Source organism: Pseudomyrmex gracilis, unplaced genomic scaffold (genome assembly GCF_002006095.1).
Source record: "Pseudomyrmex gracilis isolate BER0280 unplaced genomic scaffold, ASM200609v1 scaffold_2, whole genome shotgun sequence".
NCBI classification, from domain to species: domain Eukaryota; kingdom Metazoa; phylum Arthropoda; class Insecta; order Hymenoptera; family Formicidae; genus Pseudomyrmex; species Pseudomyrmex gracilis.
Genome location: NW_018020586.1, coordinates 688,559 through 707,608, shown reverse-complemented (window position 1 = coordinate 707,608; position 19,050 = coordinate 688,559). Strand labels below are relative to the sequence as shown.

The 19,050-nt window shown below is 40.0% G+C and overlaps 4 protein-coding genes across 5 annotated transcripts; 3 read left to right on the top strand and 1 right to left on the bottom strand.

The window, feature by feature from the left end:
- Nucleotides 1-243: 243 nt before the first annotated feature.
- Nucleotides 244-1,468, top strand: LOC109853995 (28S ribosomal protein S18b, mitochondrial). Its single transcript, XM_020426652.1, has 6 exons — nt 244-331; nt 503-578; nt 679-847; nt 912-1,009; nt 1,088-1,218; nt 1,314-1,468. The coding sequence occupies exons 2-6, from the start codon at nt 519-521 to the stop codon at nt 1,447-1,449; spliced, it is 594 nt and encodes a 197-aa protein (XP_020282241.1). The 5' UTR covers nt 244-331; nt 503-518; the 3' UTR covers nt 1,450-1,468.
- Nucleotides 1,469-1,478: 10 nt separating this feature from the next.
- On the top strand, nt 1,479-3,965 carry LOC109853984 (pyridine nucleotide-disulfide oxidoreductase domain-containing protein 1). The gene has a single exon (XM_020426625.1). The coding sequence runs from the start codon at nt 1,504-1,506 to the stop codon at nt 2,953-2,955; it is 1,452 nt and encodes a 483-aa protein (XP_020282214.1). The 5' UTR covers nt 1,479-1,503; the 3' UTR covers nt 2,956-3,965.
- Nucleotides 3,966-4,113: 148 nt separating this feature from the next.
- LOC109853972 (kinesin-like protein KIF14) lies at nt 4,114-19,025 on the bottom strand. 2 transcript variants are annotated; one of them, XM_020426603.1, is made up of 12 exons: nt 18,499-18,746; nt 17,624-18,190; nt 16,966-17,500; nt 16,664-16,894; nt 16,414-16,542; nt 7,879-8,039; nt 7,549-7,761; nt 6,928-7,200; nt 6,263-6,335; nt 6,013-6,176; nt 5,082-5,547; nt 4,114-4,929 (listed from the first exon to the last, which is right to left on the bottom strand). In XM_020426603.1, exons 1-12 carry the CDS (start codon nt 18,603-18,605, stop codon nt 4,168-4,170), a joined length of 3,681 nt encoding a protein of 1,226 aa, XP_020282192.1. In that variant the 5' UTR covers nt 18,606-18,746; the 3' UTR covers nt 4,114-4,167. The 2 variants fall into 2 exon arrangements, with proteins under 2 accessions (XP_020282192.1, XP_020282202.1); XM_020426613.1 differs by lacking the exon at nt 6,928-7,200 and having other exon boundaries at nt 18,499-19,025.
- On the top strand, nt 9,559-16,304 carry LOC109854003. Its single transcript, XM_020426665.1, has 2 exons — nt 9,559-10,001; nt 14,646-16,304. Exons 1-2 carry the CDS (start codon nt 9,893-9,895, stop codon nt 14,888-14,890), a joined length of 354 nt encoding a protein of 117 aa, XP_020282254.1. The 5' UTR covers nt 9,559-9,892; the 3' UTR covers nt 14,891-16,304.
- Nucleotides 19,026-19,050: the final 25 nt, after the last annotated feature.

Sequence of the window (19,050 nt, the reverse complement as noted above, 5' to 3'; positions counted from 1 at the left end):
GCGCGAAACGGACCAATTCTCGTTCGTTCCGATTCTATTCTCTCGTCGAACGGATAATCGTTAAACAGGGGAACGCAATTGAAACGAAATCATTCTGATAGGCTACTCCCCCGCCATATCTCTTTTCGTTTCGGTATTTCCTTCTCTGATGATCGGATTGGCTGACACCATTCCATGTGGCGCAGAGTCAATTCTTGCCATTCGACAAATCTTTTTTAAACTCACTCCACAGTCTGATACGAGGTTTGGACTGATATCACGTGGATGCGGCTCTTACGTCGTCTCGTTCGCCTTAATTATATATAAATATTTATTAGATAATTCACAAGGGGTAATGATGTATTTTGTTTATATTGTTGTTTATTATATTTTATTTGAATTTTATTTTTCTATAAATTTAATTATTAATTATACTTTTCCGCGCTGTTAACCCCTGCATAAAAATTTGCGTGCGATCTCACGTGTGTAGTTTGTAATTAAGGATACGTAAAATTTATTTCAGTTATTTCTTGGAAAAGATGATTCTGAGTACGCTACATCGCGTGGGAACACTGGCACGAGCGAGTTTGTTGCACAAAGTAAGTAAGTTTGCAAAAAGTTAGTAATTTCAAAAACAACACTTGTGCATGCCACATTATTTTCTTATAAATCTTTGCAAGTTATAAAAATCTACTGCAGTTTGATCCGGTGAGATCCATCACCTTCTCATTGGCACGTTGTTCCAACGATGTCGAGACAAAAGACGATATTGCGCAAGATGAGAAATCGGATGTAGAAACTGCACCAAAGATTCCACCTAGAAAACAGGTTTCGGTAGAGACGAGCATCAGATATATGAATAGTGACGGTAAGTATTGACGAGTTCTAACGCAGATAAATATCTCTCTTGTAAATATTCCAAAATTCATTAGCTTACAAGCAGACATACGGCGACGAACCGGTGTGGAAGCCATATAGAAGAAATTACAAGGGACACTTTGAACCTAAGAAAACTCGACAAACCTGTATAGTATGTACAATGGTTTTGTTATAAAATATAGAACTGTGATTGCACAATTGTTGCTAATACTGTGTATGCAATTTGCAGAGAAAAAATGTGATATCAACTGGAAATCCCTGTCCCATATGTAGGGACGAGTATCTCGTACTCGATTACAGAAACGTCAAGTTACTTAAACAATTTATCAACGAACAAAACGGAGATATCATAAGTTACTCGTAAGGATTACTGTGTTTTCCTATATCTTTTCTTTAAAGTTTTAAACATTTTTCCATGCGCACTTTAATGTAATTTCTGTTTACTTTTTTTGTAGGAAGACAGGTATTTGCCAGAGAAAACACAAAGAACTTTTAGTTGCGTTATTAAGAGCCAAGGATTACGGAACTATCACGTTTGACGTTCCTAGACGGGAATACGATTATTCAGATTGGAAACCATCAGACAATTAAACTTCAGTTACTCATCTCTCAAAATATATTCTGACCTAGTCTCTCCCATTAAACATGGATAAATCCGAGAAAACTGATAGGGAACAAATAGAATCCACATTTGTCATAGTGGGAGGTGGTATCGCTGGAGTATCGTGCGCCGAAGGATTGAGCTTTCTCGCTCCGAAAGAAAGCATAATTTTAATTACCGCCAGTCCTCTGATAAAAGCTGTGACAAATGTGATTCCACTAGGTAAAACATTGATGCATTTCGACGTGGAAGAGAAAAGCGCGGCTGACTTCAGCGAGAAATATAAAATGATGCGAGTTGTTCAAGATACCGTAATTAAAATTGACACATCCAGTAAGCTGATAGAAACCGCCGGTGGAAAGCTCGTGCGTTTTAAACTGTTGTGCCTTTGCACCGGCGCGAAACCTAAACTGATCTCGGAAACGAATAACTTCGTCATAGGTATTCGCGACACAGAGTCCGTAATACATTTTGCCGAAAAACTCAATAACGCTAAGAGAGTCGTGGTAGTCGGTAATGGAGGAATCGCCACCGAAATTGTTCACGAGGTCAAAGGCGTTGAAATGATTTGGGTGATCAAGGACAAACATATTTCCGCGACTTTTGTCGATCCCGGAGCCGCGGAATTCTTTTTGAGCAAGATTTCTTCTAAATCCGACGCGTCAGAGGATCTTGGCAAAAAGCCGACCAAGAGAATGAGATACGTGGTATCAGATAGCACATCGGTTAAAAGTGGGGCCGCTCTTGGTCCAGATTGGCACAACAACTTCGATATCAGTGGTACGGGACACACATTTACAAATGTAAAAGTCGAATACGAGTGCGAAGTATCGAAGTTGTTGACTTTCGACGAACTAAAACAGTCTAATCCTACGGAAGAATGGCCAGTTTATGCGGAGCTGACGAATGGCAAGATTGTCGGATGTGATCTCATCATCTCGGCAACGGGCGTTATTCCGAACAGCGATATATGCGGTTTGGAAACCTTGAAGAGAGGAGAAGACGCCGGTTTGCTGGTGGATTGGAAACTGGAGACCTCGGAAAAGGACGTTTATGCCGCCGGAGACGTCTGTACCGCGAACTGGCCGAAAGCGAAGCATTGGTTTCAAATGAGACTCTGGACGCAGGCTCATCAGATGGGTCGTTACGCCGCGAAGTCGATGGTGTCGAACTTAAGACGCGAAGAGTTTTTGCAGGACTTCTGCTTCGAACTCTTCACTCACGTGACCAAGTTCTTCAACTACAAGGTCGTGTTACTCGGTCTGTACAACGGTCAGACTTTGGGGAGGAATTACGAGATACTTTTGCGAGTCACGAAGGACCACGAGTACGTGAAAATTATTCTGCAAGACGGCAGAATGCAAGGCGCGGTGCTCATCGGAGAAACGGACTTGGAGGAAATGTGCGAGAACTTAATACTTAATCAGTTGGACCTGAGTATCTATGGCGAAGATTTGCTTAATCCCGATATTGACATTGAAGATTATTTCGATTGATGTGTCATAAATTTTTCACATAAAACATATGCGTGTACATATTTGTTTGTTGATTCTCTTTCACCGATTTAACCGAGTGTGCAATTAAACAGTCTAATGCCATATCCTACTTAGGTTTATAAAAATTTATTGCCTCGTATGTACAGCAGATATCTTTACACAATCTTTGCAGTCCTTTTTACATTTGCGCAGTCTTACGAGCATTAAAAAATTTTAATATATTATGCAAAACAAACTAAATTTCAAACTAAAACAGATCAAGTTTGTACTTCAAGTTAAAATATAAATATGAAAAACTTATCTTAACCATATTCAGCATACATATTAATGTGTTCGTTACTTACATTTACATAGGTACATAATATACAATACGAGTAAGTCTTTGACAGTTGTACATCAATCTTGTCTGAAATACTTTTTAAAATATATTTTTGCGTTTCTCTTTGTCATGTAATACCTCATATTTCGTTTATTGAATATCTTTTAGATCACATGAGAAGAAGAGGTGGTCTTTCTTGTGTACACCGCGCCAAGGGGATTCGCGTGTTCTAACAGCTGATATCACGTTGTAGCACGTTTGCATCGTACGACAAAGATTTCCGAGCGTGTCAACTTTCTCGATAGAAAACTCCATCGGGAACAGTCGATAAAATTTTTGTCGTACGAGAAAAAAAACCGTAGCGATATTAGCCGTTTGCAAATCAGTTTGTCGTAGTGTACCAGTAGAATACATAAAACAAACAAACAAAAAAAAAAAAAAATTAAAACTGAAACAAGCAACTTATAAAGTTAAAACACTCAAATGCGAACGGTTGTCAGTTTTTTTTTGTATGTAAATATGTTATTATCGTATTGTACTTTCTCTTGTTTAAAACATATATTTAAAACGTATTTAAAACGATGCGAAAGATGCAAAAATTTGCACGACCGATTTTAGTTATTTCCGATTAACTTAATCGGTCGATCGAGAACTAATTTGGTGCTTGGTCAATTCTGCTAAAAAAAAAAAATATACGTAATTCTACAACAAATACGATTGATATGACACTTACGGCGAGAAGAATCAGCCTATTAGCTTGATCGGAGACTTAGTATACTCCGTCGAATTGATTTTTCCTTACTTGTGTTTTTTTTTAATTGTTTTGCTTCGCTGTTACATCTCATGTTTTTTTTTTTTTTTTTTTTTTTTTTTTTTTTTTTAGCGTTCTCGGATTACGTCTGACGTAAGTCAGATTGTGTATAGAACTTCGACAAACTGTCTTCGCTTGACGAATTGCAAACAACATCGCTTTCCGTCAATGGTTTATCGCGATTGATGTCATCGTTTGCAGAATTTGTATTCTTTTTCTCGCATTTGTTCTTATCTTCTTTATTTAGTGAACTAGTTTTTGTGTCATTTATCACGTGGATAACGGTATTATTGCTGCTTATCGTGCTCGCGCTCGCTTCGTCACTCGAGTCTTGATTCTTGAAAATATTTTTTAAGATTTCGACGATATCTTGGATTTTACTTAACGATTCAACGACTGACTTGTTGTCGTACGTCGGATTACGGGAACACAATTTGTTCAGTGTTTTTGCGGCGATTTCGATTTGAGTGAGACAGGCCTTTATGTCTTCCTGTGTTTGATTGTGCGTTGTCACGGACGTTCGATCGTTCAACGTCACCTCCAACATCGACGCGTCCATAGACAAATGATGCAAGCTTTCGTTCAGCTGCTTCTTCACAGGCGTCATGTTTATTGAAATTCGTCTGTTGTTCAGGGAATTCTCGGAAGCTTTGTACGGCTCCCAATCGCATTCGCGCTTTTGCAGTTCTTTTATCGAGTCTGCTATGTCACAGTTTCTCAAACGATGGATCCAGTCCAGAAAGTCCGCCGGTTGCCACAGCGTTTCCATCACGCGCGCTGTATCGCGGACACGAACTACCGGCCGCAAATTCTTTTCCACCACTATTTGTTGTTGATCAAATTCCTGAAAAATGGAAGACAGCATAAAAATTTCTCTGATATATTCCAACCCGTACGATTTCAAAAGGAGCAGTTGCTTGTGTTGAATTTGTCTGATAATTACAACAGAAATATGTAATTAATAAATTTGTTTTACGCGATTGTGAAATAACTTACATATTTAAATCCGCCTTCCTTGCATCGTTGAGTGGCTTCTTTGACGAGTACTTGCATCTCGTGCAAACTAATTCCACCGGCGGTTATTGATTCCACCTTGCTTACCTCTGTTTTCAGAGCACTTTCGGCATCGGCGGTTGTGTCATTTAGAATTTTCACGAGTTCTTCCAGAAAATTTGATTTATACGGTGACAACATCGCCTTACTTTCCTCCAATTCCAGATTTTTAATTTTATTGTTCGTTTCCACTTCCGTGGCGAGTAATTCCTTTTCCAATTCCAATTCCTCTTTTCTGCGATTAATTTTCTCGAGCGCCTCCTTTTGCTTTTCCACAGTAAAGCTGAGAGATTGGATTTTATTCTCATAGTTCGATTTCTGTGAACAGAGTTGTAATTCCACTTCGCGCTTCGCATCTTCCAGTTCTTTTATCGCTTTTTGCTTCGACTCCTCCAATTCTGTTCTCAATCTAAATAAAAAAAAAAAAAAAACAGAATTACCGCGTAAAAATTATTATTTCGAGTAAAGAGAAATTAGAACGCAGTTGTTGAACGTTATAATTTATATCGCTAATAATTTCGATAACAACGTCATTGTAAAAGTAACAAATTACGACGTAGGCAATCATAGCATAGATAGCGATTCCTGCAAAACTACTTCAAATGAACTCTTTCCGAGTGAGGATTCTTTTGCTATCGTTATCTGTATTAGCTATCGCTTAAAAAAAATTGATATATAATTGATATATAACGACATTTTTAATATGTAATCGAAGCAATTATTAATAACGTAAATATATATACACACACACAACAACTTTGTTTTGTTTTTACACTTTTGTTTTTCTTCTTTCAAATTTGTCAGATTTTATATATTCAAGAAACTTCTTAATTCTATTTTTACCAATTGTCCCATTGTTTTTGTCAGTACGCACTTTTGTTCCTGTACCCGAAGAATTTCCTGATGGGCGAAATCGTAGTCTATCACTTGTTTGACATTGCTAGGTTGATCATCGTGTGGATTTAATACTTTGAAATAGTGATTACCACCTATGATCAAGCGATCACCGTGGTTGAGTATTATTTTTCCGCTTATTATCTGCAATAAACATTTTCACATACAAGACCAAAATCTCTCTGACAAACTATTAACACGAGAATACATTCATATTAGTGAAATAATACCTGTCCGTTAACGTACGTATCGGCGGTCTTTTCAGGTATTAGAATCAATTTTCCCCCATTATTTTCAATGACACTAGGAAGAAGAAAAAGACAAACGTAACACAAAACAATTATTACACAGTGCACTTATATAGGAAAATTATTGATTGCAACGTTGTTATAGAATTTAAATATTCATTAAAAGAAATAAAGCATTTTGTGCATTTGTTTAGATGAATGTGCAATGTTTGCAAACCAAAATATTTATCTTTGTTTTGCAGAAGAAACAAGCTGCAATTTATTGTCAAAATTACAAGAGAAGAAATATAAAATATAAGAGGAAAATTTCTGATAGTTATGTCACGCGCGTATAGTTTCTTCAACTTTTCTATCGCAAACTTGATTCTAATCTGCAAAACAGCAACATGCGTGAAAATTAGAGAATAATTTGTTTTTAATGCTTGTTTGTTCATGCGTGCTAAGAGAGAGCTCTGAAAAAAAACTTTTCGGAAAACAAGGAGGCGATTAGCGTCGAAACAGTGACTTGGATGGAAACAGAGAGAGAGTGAGACCTCGCGGCATATCGACCCTGAAAAAACACTGACTCCCATTCTCGCATCATTCCACACTCCCCTAAGCATCAAAAAGCATCAAACAGCAACAACACACGATATCTAGTGACTAACCAGTGTAATTCCCTAACAAGAGGTCCGTCCAATATGATATCCAGTTTTTTGGAGGCGTTCTCGGATCCCACATTCTTTCCGATGCGAACCAAACCTGGAGGTATGAGATACAAAAGTGTGCCGGACAACATAGGATCGGCCGAAAGATTAACGAGACAAGGCTGTTTGTTTCTTTCGTGGAAATCGTACTCTATGGCGATTCCACAACGGCGCAAATATTTCAACTCCGAGCTCTTCTTCTCCTCGGCTCTCCGCAACTTTTCGCGCCAGTTCCTGTAATTACACGTGGCTAACAATTATGCCTTACGGGATATACGTGATCGATTAATCGACTGAGAATTTGAAATCGACCGAGAACAAAACGTGTGTATATCTTTTTTGCTATTGTAGCTGACCATAGCTGACCACGCTGATAACGTCATGTAACAGAAAACCACGTTCCTTGCAAAACTGTTACAATTCTAAAAAATATTTTTCATCCACAACGAAATTATAATGAACTAATTAGATTTGACGACAAAATCGACTTACAAATAAACTTTGAATTAACTCGATCAGAAAATTCATATCTTTATTGTGTAAAAGCGTGAGGTTGATGTTTTTTTTTTTTTTTTTACTTACATCTGAGTGACGGCCAGTTGTTCCTCCGTTTTCTTCAATTGTCCCCTCAATTTATCAATCTCCTTTTGTTTTCGCTTAATTTCCCCGTCAGACTGGGCTGGCGGCGGTTCGAAACAATCGAGCAATCGACGGGGCGTAATTCCGGAAATTCCAAGTTGTTTCTCGTACGTGTCGCAAATTGTGCGCAAACGTAGCTTCTCGGCTTTTAATTCGCTACCGAAATAAAAATCCAAAATTTATACGCGCGCTCATCTCTCGACGACCCAGAAACTTCGCGCAAAAACAAATGCGATTGATTTAAAAAAAAAACTCACAAAATTAAAAACTTACCGTATTAATCGGTCGTACGAATCCTCGTTGACTCTGATCCTGTTGACTATAGCTCTGGCTTGACAAGCATAGCGGAGAGTCGCTAAAGTTTCTTCCACGTGAATATTGGCCGGCGACACCGTACCCAACATAGCCGTTCGAGAATTTCCACCCAAACTCTCCTGTGGAAAAAAAAAAAAAAAAAAAAACACACACATACCGTATAAAAAAGAAAACGTTTCGAAACAGTTCTTATCTACGAAGAAACGATCGCAGATACGTCGCCGAGAAATGCAATCTATCTAGATTACATAATCATCAGAAGAAATTAAATCAAGAAAACGAGATAAAGAAATCGCAAAGAAATTGAATCTATTTATCGTTCGCAATTGAGAATCCTTATCAATTTTCAAGTATTTAATATATATGACAATCACGAGACAAAAACGTGTGTCGTATACGTCAATTTAATTTCTCATTCCGGCATTTGAAATTTTATTCAAAAAGTCGTTGCAAAGCGCGCGCACAAAGCTGCGTGCCGCAACCTCCGAGCTTTTGATTGATGGTTACGGGGGAAGGGGAGAGGGGGGAAAAGATGCGGAAGTAGTGCAAAAGAGAGAAAAAACAACAGAGCTTCAACCGCGATTAGCGTTAGCATGTGCGCACTCATCGTACTTATCTTAATGTTAATTCTGCGAATTTGCATTTTGCTATTGTCGCACACATTTATGAGGAAACATCAGATATGCGATCGCGCTTACATATTTTCATACAAGACCGAAGAAAGATTATGCGACGCTTGTTGTCGCGCATTGTCATCTTGAAAAGCCAAACGTCAGTAAGTTAACAATCTAATCAATCTTGTATTGTTAACTCATCAATAATAATCGAGTCGTACGATTTCCGTTCGTTATCGGTATAATAATAATAATAATAATAATAATAATAATAAAAACAATGAAATGTAGAGACAAGAGCGACACGACGAAAAGTCGAAAGCGTAAAGATCAACAATCTGGAAGCCGGGAAAGGACATCGAATTTGCGATCGAAAGTTTGTTACTCTCGTTCGAGGCACACAGGAAGTGTTTTTTTATCGAAGAATTTTTCACAAAAACAGAGAATAAACCGCTCTCGTACGTTGTGTTTTTATATTCATTCCGTATCTCTTTGCGTATAATTCTTGAGAGATACAACTTCGTTTCAGATCTGCGCCGCTTCTCAATTTTAATCTCTCGTTTCCTGTTACATAATACTTTTAATCTTTGATTTGTTGGTCAATACGCGATTCGTGATGCCGTCCACGTTCCTCGCTGAAGAAAAGAAAAGGAGAAAGAGAAGCGAGAGAGAGAGAGAGAGGGGGGGGGGGAAGGGAGAGAGCGGGATAAAAATGTGGACAACGCACGTGTTAGTGCACGCGTAAGCGCGCACGTACGCACAAACGCGCGGTGCACGCGGGCTTTCTTTGCGGCGCGTGTCGTTACCTTTTGCGCGTCGCGCAAAACGAGAGGAGCGACGAAGGTGATTGGCGGAGCGGAAGGTGGGGCACACACAGCCGAGAGCGTAAACGAGCGCGCACGCCGTTACCGAAGGACGGGAAGAGATGTATGTTGCGCGGAAGAAACGAAGAGATGGAAGGGGGGAGAAACAGACGGAGAACCGGTGGATGAAGAGTGGGAAAGGCCGACAGATAAACATTACGTTGTGCGTTAGGCGTTCACGCGTCGTTAGTTCAAAGCAAAAACTCATCGACGTACAAGCCTCTCCGGCGACAACGCGTTCACCAACGGCTACACCGCTACTCTGTAAGACCGACGTTGCTGAGGAGAAGACCGTCGTCTATCGTTGCGGCAGAAGCGAACGCAGCAGCACCGAGAAGAGACCAATGATCCAGCGACCAACAACAAGTCACTGACGAGAGAAAATTTCACGCCAAGAGACACTTGCTTGCGATACAGACAATTCCGCGCGAAGCGCTTGACACTCTCTCCTTCGCCAAACGACGACGACAGTTGATCTCGACGGGGAGAAACACCATGGATCTCGTCTACGTGCCGGAAGTGTTCACTTACGGCTACTCGAGAAATCCGCAGTACCGCGACTACGAGCAGCCGTGGAACAAGAACTACTTCGGAGCTACCGGTGGTAAGCGCTGAGGTTTTTTCTGTCATTTGTCTCGTCGACGATAACAGCGTTTTTTTTGCGGAAGAAACAATTGTCGTAGAAAAATTGTACCACGAAAAAACCGCGCTATCTCCTTGAAACCGTAGCGATTAAACTCTGGTTTCTCTGAGTCTAATTGATGCAAGTCTCATCAATGACGACATTTCTCTGAATATCATCTCTATTTTCTCTCGCTTCCTTTGCGATAATAATTTGTTTTTCACAGACTTCCTTCGTCGGGAGACAAAAACGTGTAGTCCGTAGTGTGTGGGTAATACAAATGACGTTGCAGCGCGTTCACGCGCTTTCTACGAGCACATTTCCTTGAATGGACAGGTCGCACCTCCTCTTCTCTCTTTTCGTTCCGACCACCGTAAACTCCATTTTACCAACTTCTTGGAGAGTTTCTTTTCTCGAAACACAAAGGAACGGAGTTTTTCGCGCGTCGTAAAAAAAAAGCAAACGTGAGATTCACCAAGACAAACTTCAATTCGATCTCGTCTCGTGATTCAATCGATGACTCAAATGCTCTCCAACACACTTTTTTTTTTTTTTTTTTTATTTAAAAAAATTGCTGAAACATAACGTTTCTGATTAGTCACGGAATCACATCAAATTGATGATTACGTCGGATGCATAACGTGCGATGCAATCACGCGTGAAAAAACAGACCTAAATGCGCCGATGATAACATTTGCTCAGCGCTCGTGTTTACAAGTGCGCAGCACGCGAAATGATTTCCCATCTTTGCGACGAGAAGGACGCAGCTGCAATTATTATTTTTTTATCTTAATTATTGAACAAAAACACTTTGTACTTTTGATTCTTAATCTTTTGATTATCTTGATTAATTACGCGTTAAACAAAATGGAATACGTAAACATTGCAGGTAGTGACTAATGTATTTTTAAAAACCTGAAGAGTTGAGATAAAAAAAAAAAAAAAAAAAATACTCAAGTGATTGGAAACACGTCCAAAAAATTATAAACGGTGAGACACATATTTTCAGTGTTTTTTTTTTTAGGGGGTGGAGGAACAGGTGCGGAGCTAATTTTAAATTTATCTCAAAGGATCGCGAGCGATTTTTATCAATCAACGAATTTATCTCGCGAGAGATAAACGAGTAAATTTGGGAAAAAAAAAAAAAAACATAGGTATCTTATCTTTGATTTAGTGCTTGTCAATCAAACTTATTACGCGTATTATTGAACCGCGGATTGTCTTGCGAATTTTTGTCGGTTGGTAGAGCTGAATTTGCGAGATAACCGTAAGTCCGCAAAAGTCCTTTCGCTCCAACGCATCTCCGCGAACTTGCTAAAAAAATTTACACTAGCTACGGAAAAACGGTGGAATCCTTCCAGATTCTTTATCTCGCAAACGAATTAATTTACCCAAAACTTTGACGTTCGGTGCGATAAAAAATTTATTTTAAAAACAAGCTTGTTTCGAGACTCCGTGCAGGTAGGATATTTCACCCGAGCGTGCGAGTCGTGAATAAAACATCTATTTGTTATTCGTTTGCTAATTAGACGTTGCAGGTAAAGCTCGATAATAAACGCGAAAAAAAACTTCCGTATCGGCGTGACAAGTAAAGCGACACGTGAAAAAAAAAAAAAGAAAAGAAAAGAAAATAACAGCAAAGACACACACACAAAGCGACCAAAAGCGGAACTAATGGCTGCTTTTTTCTGCGGAGTGTTATTTAGAGAAAAAAAAAAAAAAAAAAAACACCGTCTGAACTGTTAACAATGCTCGAACCTTGCACCGAGAAGGTCGTCGCGCGCATCCGGTTTCCAAAGATAGAACGAAACAAAAGATGGAAGAAGGGGTGTGAAAAAAAAAAAAAACCGCGGGAAAATCAGAACAATCGGAAGCGGATATCGCGCGGAAAGACTTTCGTCGCGCCCGGGGCGGGGGCAGAATCGCGAAACACAATCTCTCAGTTCTGCGGTGTCGCGCGCGCGACCGCGAAAACAAGTTTATATTTGTCTCAGTAGCAAAAACTGGCGGGGAATCTGTTTGTCAAAAGACGGAATCGCATTACCGAAAGGCAAAGCAATTCTAATTATTAGCGAAAACGAGTGTCAATTGACACATTTCTATTCGTGCGCGTGTAACGAAAATTGCAAAACAAAAGTTAGTGATTTACGAGACAGTCCGAAATTCAACTTGAAGTCGTTTCAAGTCTGTTGAGACCGAAGGAGGAGAGACTCGAAGATACGATAGGTATTTTGTTTAATCGCCGACATCAATTTTGCATCAAAATTATTGCGCGCGTTGTCACGAAACGGATGAAAAATATTGATAAGACGCGATTGCACAAAGATTCTGAAACTTAAAAATGTCCGTTCGACACGTCGAGCGAAACGCATTCCTGAGTTTTGCTCCTAGCTGCGCAAGCGGCGGCTGAATAAGCAATTTGAACGCTAATGATTATCATACACTATCATATTATGTTACAACTGTTCTATGCGTTTTACTTCTCTATATCGGGTAAGTTAATAAAATCCCGATGATGTTGCTTCAATATTGTCGCGTTTGAAATAAAATGAAACATCGGTCGCTCGCATCGCCAAGCGAACCAATTTCTCACTTTCAAAATGTTTTCAAAGTTTTGTTTTTTTCAATTGAGCGATTGCGAAGCGCCGAAGCTATTCTCGTTTGTTGTCGTGAAAATATGCGCGCGTTATCATATATTTTCTCATGCAAATCGGACTCTGTTTACATCGAAGTTGCATAATTACGTGCGTAATAGCGTTCGATGCTTAAAAAAAAAAAAAAAAAGTTATCGAACAAAAAACGCATTGAATGTTTACTACGCGCGCGTTGTACGAAAGTGCCGCCCTGTTATCGCGTTTTAGATAAAATTGCGTTATATGAGATAAAACAAGAATATTAAGCGCGTGCGTGTCTTTCGGAAGGAGGGGGAATGGAATCTATCGTACGGGAGTGCGTTAGAGCTGAGGACACAATGAAGCGCGTTTGTCGTAGAAGATAAAGATGCCAGGTGTTAGACGCGCTAATTGCGTGCCGATTGTTGTAAACTAGAAGTTCGTCTCACCTTGAATTCGAGAGAAAGAACTCTCGAACTCTCGCAAAACAGTTGTTGTCGCTATTATTTAAAGATTCAAAGTAGCTCTCTCTCCCTCTCTCTCTCTCTCTCTATCTATCTCCCTCTGTTTCCGAGATAACGCGCGATAATACAAGTGTGTTACGCGAGTTGTCCAACATCCAGCGCGCGCGCGCGATATACATGCATCACGTTTCTACACACGTGTCTATTTTTAGCCGGTTTCTCGAGGTGACCAATAGTACATGACCCGAATCGAGCGTTTCAAGCAATTTGCAACATCTTTATCTCGACGCGCGTGCGGGTGTGTAATTTTGCAACACGCGATATAAATTTCCAATTGTTTAAACAAAGATTAAAGTTGTCGTAAAATCGTCGCACAAGACGCGTTTTATAAATAATTAAGGCAAGCGCGAATCTAATCTCGCGACTAGTCGCGACGCATTTCCGATTATTCACAGGCGAGAATAACCGGTCTATTCTTGATTAAACAATTAAAACGCGTTTTTTACAGTCGAGCGTTAAAAAAAAAACAAGAAAAAAGTGTATTCGTTAAAAAGATACTTTCAAAACGTATCTTTCGATTCGCCGGGCAACCGCGAACAATCGTTCGGATTGATCTCGGTGTTTTTTTTTTTTGTTTTTTGTTTCGTATAAACGATTCATCTCGCGGTTTATATATGTTTTGCGACACGCTCCGAAGACTACAGCGCACGCTCTCAGTCCAGTCTCAATAGTCAAGAGGCGGAACGACGAATGAATTTCCGTGACTCAATACAAGGGGGTATAATCATCCGGCGCTACAGGTGAGCGGCATGCCGGGATATCGCTGGAATTTTTTTAATTAGCGCGCTGAGCACCGTGACGGTCACCCGAGTTATGATACCGGCGTGACGTACATACCGAAGTGGAACCAATTGCATTTAATAACATGCACCTAGATAACATGCGCCATTATGACGACGAGCAGAGATGCTAAAGACTTTGTTGAAACGCTTGTTTTTTTTTTTTATTTCTACTGCGCACACTGTCGTCTCACTTGAGTTGATTTATTCCAAGTTAAATCATTAGACGTTTGATTGATCATTTGTATATCGTTATTTTTTTTTTTTTTTTTTTTTTTTTTTTTCGTCTTCAGATCTGGAAAAGTTCCGAGAAATTCGAAACGTATCGCGCGGAGAGACTTGCACACCTCATTGCGGACGAGAAATGCGCGCGCGCTAAAAGACCAATTACCGTACTTCGCGGATTTGAGACCAGTTTTCCTCGAAGAACACTGCGCCTTTTTTTTTTCATTTATAAACCGCGCCTTCGTTCGATAAAGAAAAAACCGAATCAAATATTCATATTAACGAGCCGACATATCCGAGGAAAAATAAACAAAAACCGGTTTGACCGCCGAGCTTTATATAACTTGCAAACTGCATTTACAATCTCCGGACATACGCGATTTCCATTATCAGAGAGAGAGAGAGAGAGCGAATATTTTCACTTCTCGCAAAAGCACACAAAAACGGACGGACTTATCGTTTTGCGTGTGTGATTGTGTGTCTCAGGTAAAGTGGCGGAGAAGCAACGAAGCTCAGAGAAATTGTCCAAGGAGAAATGTCACTTGTGCAAGGAGATGAAGCGACGAAATCTGGCGGTTTACATCAGGAACAAGCGAAGCAACTCCTACAACGAGGAGATCGAAGAGGAGGAGGAGCACGACGCGACGAAACACGACGAGAAGAACGGCCGGGAAACTGCCGACCAAGGTAAATCCGCGAAATCCAAAACAGACAAGATGCAGAAATCGTAGCTCTTTAAGCGCGTCGCAACATGGGACACAATCTACTGTAACACATCATTATGTTTTATATAATATTTGATATTGCTAAAGCGTTAGATGTAACATGTACAATGTAAATACACTCAACGAAGATAGTTTAGGGCGATGTTAAAAAAAAAAAAAAACGCGCATTAGATACGTCGTACATTTTTACCGCTCGTTTATCGCTTGACTGAATAACGGAATGCCGCAGCGTTTCCGTTATTCACTTTGTCCGGCAGTGACTCATTAAAAAATTTATAGTTCCCGCAACGTATATTGCAGATTTTTCGGAACGCAGATAAGTCGAGGACACGCGAAAAAAAAATAAATAACAGTAAGCACAACTCGGTCACGGCTCCGCAATTACGGGACGTTCTAGAACATTCTCTCCAAAACACGCGCTTGGTGATTGGTCAATTAACTTCATTCATTGGTCATTAACCGATCATATTTAATAAGTTTTCACTGTGTGTCTCCGACCGCGTGTATTTTTATTGTAACAAAAACTATCTCGATGTAAAACGCGAATGTTAAATACGGTACGTCAATCACAAGATGTTAGGCGTCATCATGTCGTCGCCGCCGCGTAGGTGTTACCTTGATTCGCGTAATCGAAACATTTGAAAAGGTAAAGTGAAGGATAACAATGCTAATTCTGACGAACCTGTTTACTTAAAGAGATAATACATATATATATATATATATATGTAAGTTTTAAGTGACTTTCAAAGTTTTTATCTATGCGTGCTTCTGGAAATTTGTATTGTTTAAAAGGCAAGAGAAACGGAGATAATGTATCGTTATAATTACAAATTCTACAGTTTTGCATTTTTTTTTATGTCTACAACTAAAGCTGCATTTTTAAAACTGTCCGCGTAAAACGTAAGTAAGAAACATAAAGATCTAAGAGATATTTGAGAAACAAATTATTCAATTCTATTCTCTTATTTCTCTGTGCAATTTAAAAAAAAAAAAAAACCCAAGCACGCGAAAGATATAATTTGAAAGTTACGTTGTTAGATATTTATGACGAGGAACACTATCAAGCTGAATAACTTGATATCAAGACTGAAGACGCGATTGCGCCGTTATAGGACATTAGTCAAGTAAGTTAGCGTACGTAGCGTACGTATATGTGTAAAACTATTGTTACTGGACGTTATAATAATGTTATTACGCGTTCGCACAGTCAGGTCTTAAAAGCCTGTGGCTTGTAAGATGATTACGCTACCATATACCGGATACATTATATTTTTACGAGTGTGTAAAACCTCGTACACTCATCAGAAAGATGTCACAAGTATTTTTTATTGTACTTTTACTTATTAAACTCGCACGATTCATTCGATAATAATCCGCTTGAGAGTATTAAATAAAAAAGATAACGCTGACTAAAAAAAAGTATACGTCAGTTTTCAATAAACTCTGTTTTAAATGTGTTTCTGAGAGAAGATAAGCGTTAAATTGACGCTTCTGCTTGGATAACGTGTGTATTTGAATGAAACACTTACTTTTAGCAGCCAGGTCAGTACTGATTCGCGATAAGGCACAAATCCCTGCTTGCGATTGTTTGTGTTCTCCGTGAGCGTCGCGATGACCTTACCCAAAGTGAGTAAAGATTTGTTGATGGAAACGCCTTCCTATTGTGCAAATCAAACGTCAAATGTTACTTGTGCGTGTAACTTATCTAAAAAAAAAACAAAAAAAAAAACAAAAAAAAAAACAAAAAAAAAGCAAAGAATAGCTACGTCAGAAACGAACTCTTAATCTGTCACCAGTGGCAGAAGTTTGGCTCAATCTCTCGCTACCAGCCAAGTCTACCAGATTGATTTTACTACGGCGATTGGTGTCGAGTGCCTGTCGAGAGTCCAACTGGTCCTTCGATCGCGACTGAGTTAATACGATGCTAAAGATGCTGTGAGATCGCGAACTTTTCTCGTTCATACCGGTCGCTGCTGTGGCTCTTTGCGAGTTTCCTACTTTGAGCCAAGTCTGAAACAGGATTGTATTAACAACAAATGCTCGTATACTCGTTTTGCTATATTACACGGCTACGAAAGTACCTGCAAGTCTTTGTAATTTTGCACACAATGCTGGCTCAGGTCCACGACGTAAGGACCGAATACAGGATGCTCTCTCACTTTAAGCGGGGCTTTCTTCGATCCGTTACTCGTGCTCGCCAAGAGATCGTGTATCTTTTCGTTGTATATTTCGAAATAGCTTATTTCCACCGTAGTCTCGATCTGCTTGTTGCTATCCGCTCGAGTAAATATCTCCTGACAAAATCGAGGTATAATACCGACATTTTCGTCGTTCAATTGAGCGGATTCGGTTCCCATTACGCTGTAACTCTTCCCAGATCCCGTCTGTCCGTACGCAAACAAACAGACATTGTAACCCTCAAATGCGTTTTGCACCAAAGGCAACACCATATTCTGGAAAACAATCGCCTGACTAGCGTGACCAGGTGTGATCGGATCATTATAAGAAACGAAGCAATGATCGTAGGTAAAAGTATGTTCTGTAGAGTCACATTCTACTATAACATTCTGACCATTTCCTTGAACGACTATTGCAACTTTTGGATCATTTAGCTCTCTGAAAAAGAAATAAATTCAATAGAGCAAATTTCTCTTGTACAAAATTCAACTTAAAACTACAAACAAGATAAAACTGGCACATGTTACTATCCAGAATTGTTGTTGTGTCATTAGTACTCACTTAGAATTCAAGGGTCTGATGCGAATTCCAACAGTAAGATTGCTGCTTTCACCCTCGTATATTGTCTGCTCACTGACTGCTGTGTCTTCAGGTTTGTGAGATGGAGTCTCCAAATGAACTGCGTTGAAACAGTCTGGAGTGTTTTGGGACAAAGCGTGATCACTGAAATAATGTTTTATAGGTGTCCTCGTGGATGGTAGAAGATTGAACTTTACTGTACTGGCGCAAGGTGTATTTGTCGCCTTCGAAGGCTTGGGGGTAGAAAAGTGCACAGCTTTGTCGCCAGACAAGCCACTTGTGAATTTTGTTCTAACCGAAGGTGTTTTTGCTTTATCGTTAGATGTCGTACTACCAAAACCTGCCGCATCCTCCTGTTTCGCCGAGGTTGCAGATTTCGAACGTGACAAGTCAGTGTTGGACGGAATCTTCTTCGGCGGTCCTAAGGTTTCCGTTATGTCTTGTTTCGACACCTTCTGAAACGGGCACTGCTGCGTCTTTTTCATTGCACTTTGATTTTTGCTCGAAGCAGCCGTCTCATTGGATGCGGAAGAAAACTCGCTTTTATTTCTGCAACAAACAAAAATTACTCGATTCTCGTAAAATTCGACGACCGAAGGCGTGAAACGCGCGTCGAATAAAATGTCAAAAAAAAAAAAAAAAAAAAATTATTCCCGGAACGGAAATATTCAGTTTTTCAGGTTGTATCGCGTAAATGAGACCAGGATGCAACATATATCTCGCTTGCAATACCCTGAAAATATATCATTCGCGCGATTTTTAACTTGACAGCAAAACTCTCAACCGTCAAGTGCAGCCACTAAACGCGCAACGGTTGTCGAGCCGAAAAACAAACGTCAAGTTGAATTATTGCTCACGCTTTTGCGACGGGAACGGCGTTCTCCTTGTTGGAATTCCTCGGCGAGGTTGAGAAGATCGCTTCGCAGTATCCGTGAGCGGACGATTTCATGCTGTGGTAAGACATTTCTCGATAGCAAAACTTTTTGACGAAAATCTTGTTTTTGACGCTCTTCCACGGAACACAATTTGATTTTTGCGACCTAACTTTACGAATCCCGGGCTTTCGTCCATAGAACGCGAACACGCATGTAGACGCGCAAGTGAACTTCGAGAAAAGTTCGTCCCGAGGCTGCTCTCTCCGCGACCAATCAGCGACCGCTGAGTATATCTCCACTTTTCCTCACAATTGCTGCGTTCGGCAGAACAAGCTTTGCGGCACTCGAACATGATTGGTTCTTTACCCTCAGAACCGTCGAGTGTCCGACAAGACGACAACTCGGCGATTGTTCCGCAGAACGCAACCCAATGTCTCGCCGTGTAACGGAAATTAACGGCGCCTCTGACGTCCAAGTAGCAGAGAAGCGAAACTGAGGAAACCGCCAACAAATGTTTTTGGCGACTCGTCGTAG

Bases quoted from the DNA above. Each gene is read 5' to 3' on its own strand.
- LOC109853984 (XM_020426625.1), top strand. From the start codon at position 1,504: ATGGATAAATCCGAGAAAACTGATAGGGAACAAATAGAATCCACATTT.
- LOC109853972 (XM_020426603.1), bottom strand. From the start codon at position 18,605: ATGTCTTACCACAGCATGAAATCGTCCGCTCACGGATACTGCGAAGCG. The intron at 17,501-17,623 runs GTGAGTACTAAT...TTTCTTTTTCAG, and splicing joins ATCAGACCCTTGAATTCTAA to AGAGCTAAATGATCCAAAAG. The intron at 6,336-6,927 runs GTTAGTCACTAG...TCTTCTTCCTAG, and splicing joins CTTGTTAGGGAATTACACTG to TGTCATTGAAAATAATGGGG.
- LOC109854003 (XM_020426665.1), top strand. From the start codon at position 9,893: ATGGATCTCGTCTACGTGCCGGAAGTGTTCACTTACGGCTACTCGAGA. The intron at 10,002-14,645 runs GTAAGCGCTGAG...TGTGTGTCTCAG, and splicing joins CTACTTCGGAGCTACCGGTG to GTAAAGTGGCGGAGAAGCAA.
- LOC109853995 (XM_020426652.1), top strand. From the start codon at position 519: ATGATTCTGAGTACGCTACATCGCGTGGGAACACTGGCACGAGCGAGT. The intron at 579-678 runs GTAAGTAAGTTT...AATCTACTGCAG, and splicing joins GAGCGAGTTTGTTGCACAAA to TTTGATCCGGTGAGATCCAT. The intron at 1,219-1,313 runs GTAAGGATTACT...CTTTTTTTGTAG, and splicing joins GGAGATATCATAAGTTACTC to GAAGACAGGTATTTGCCAGA.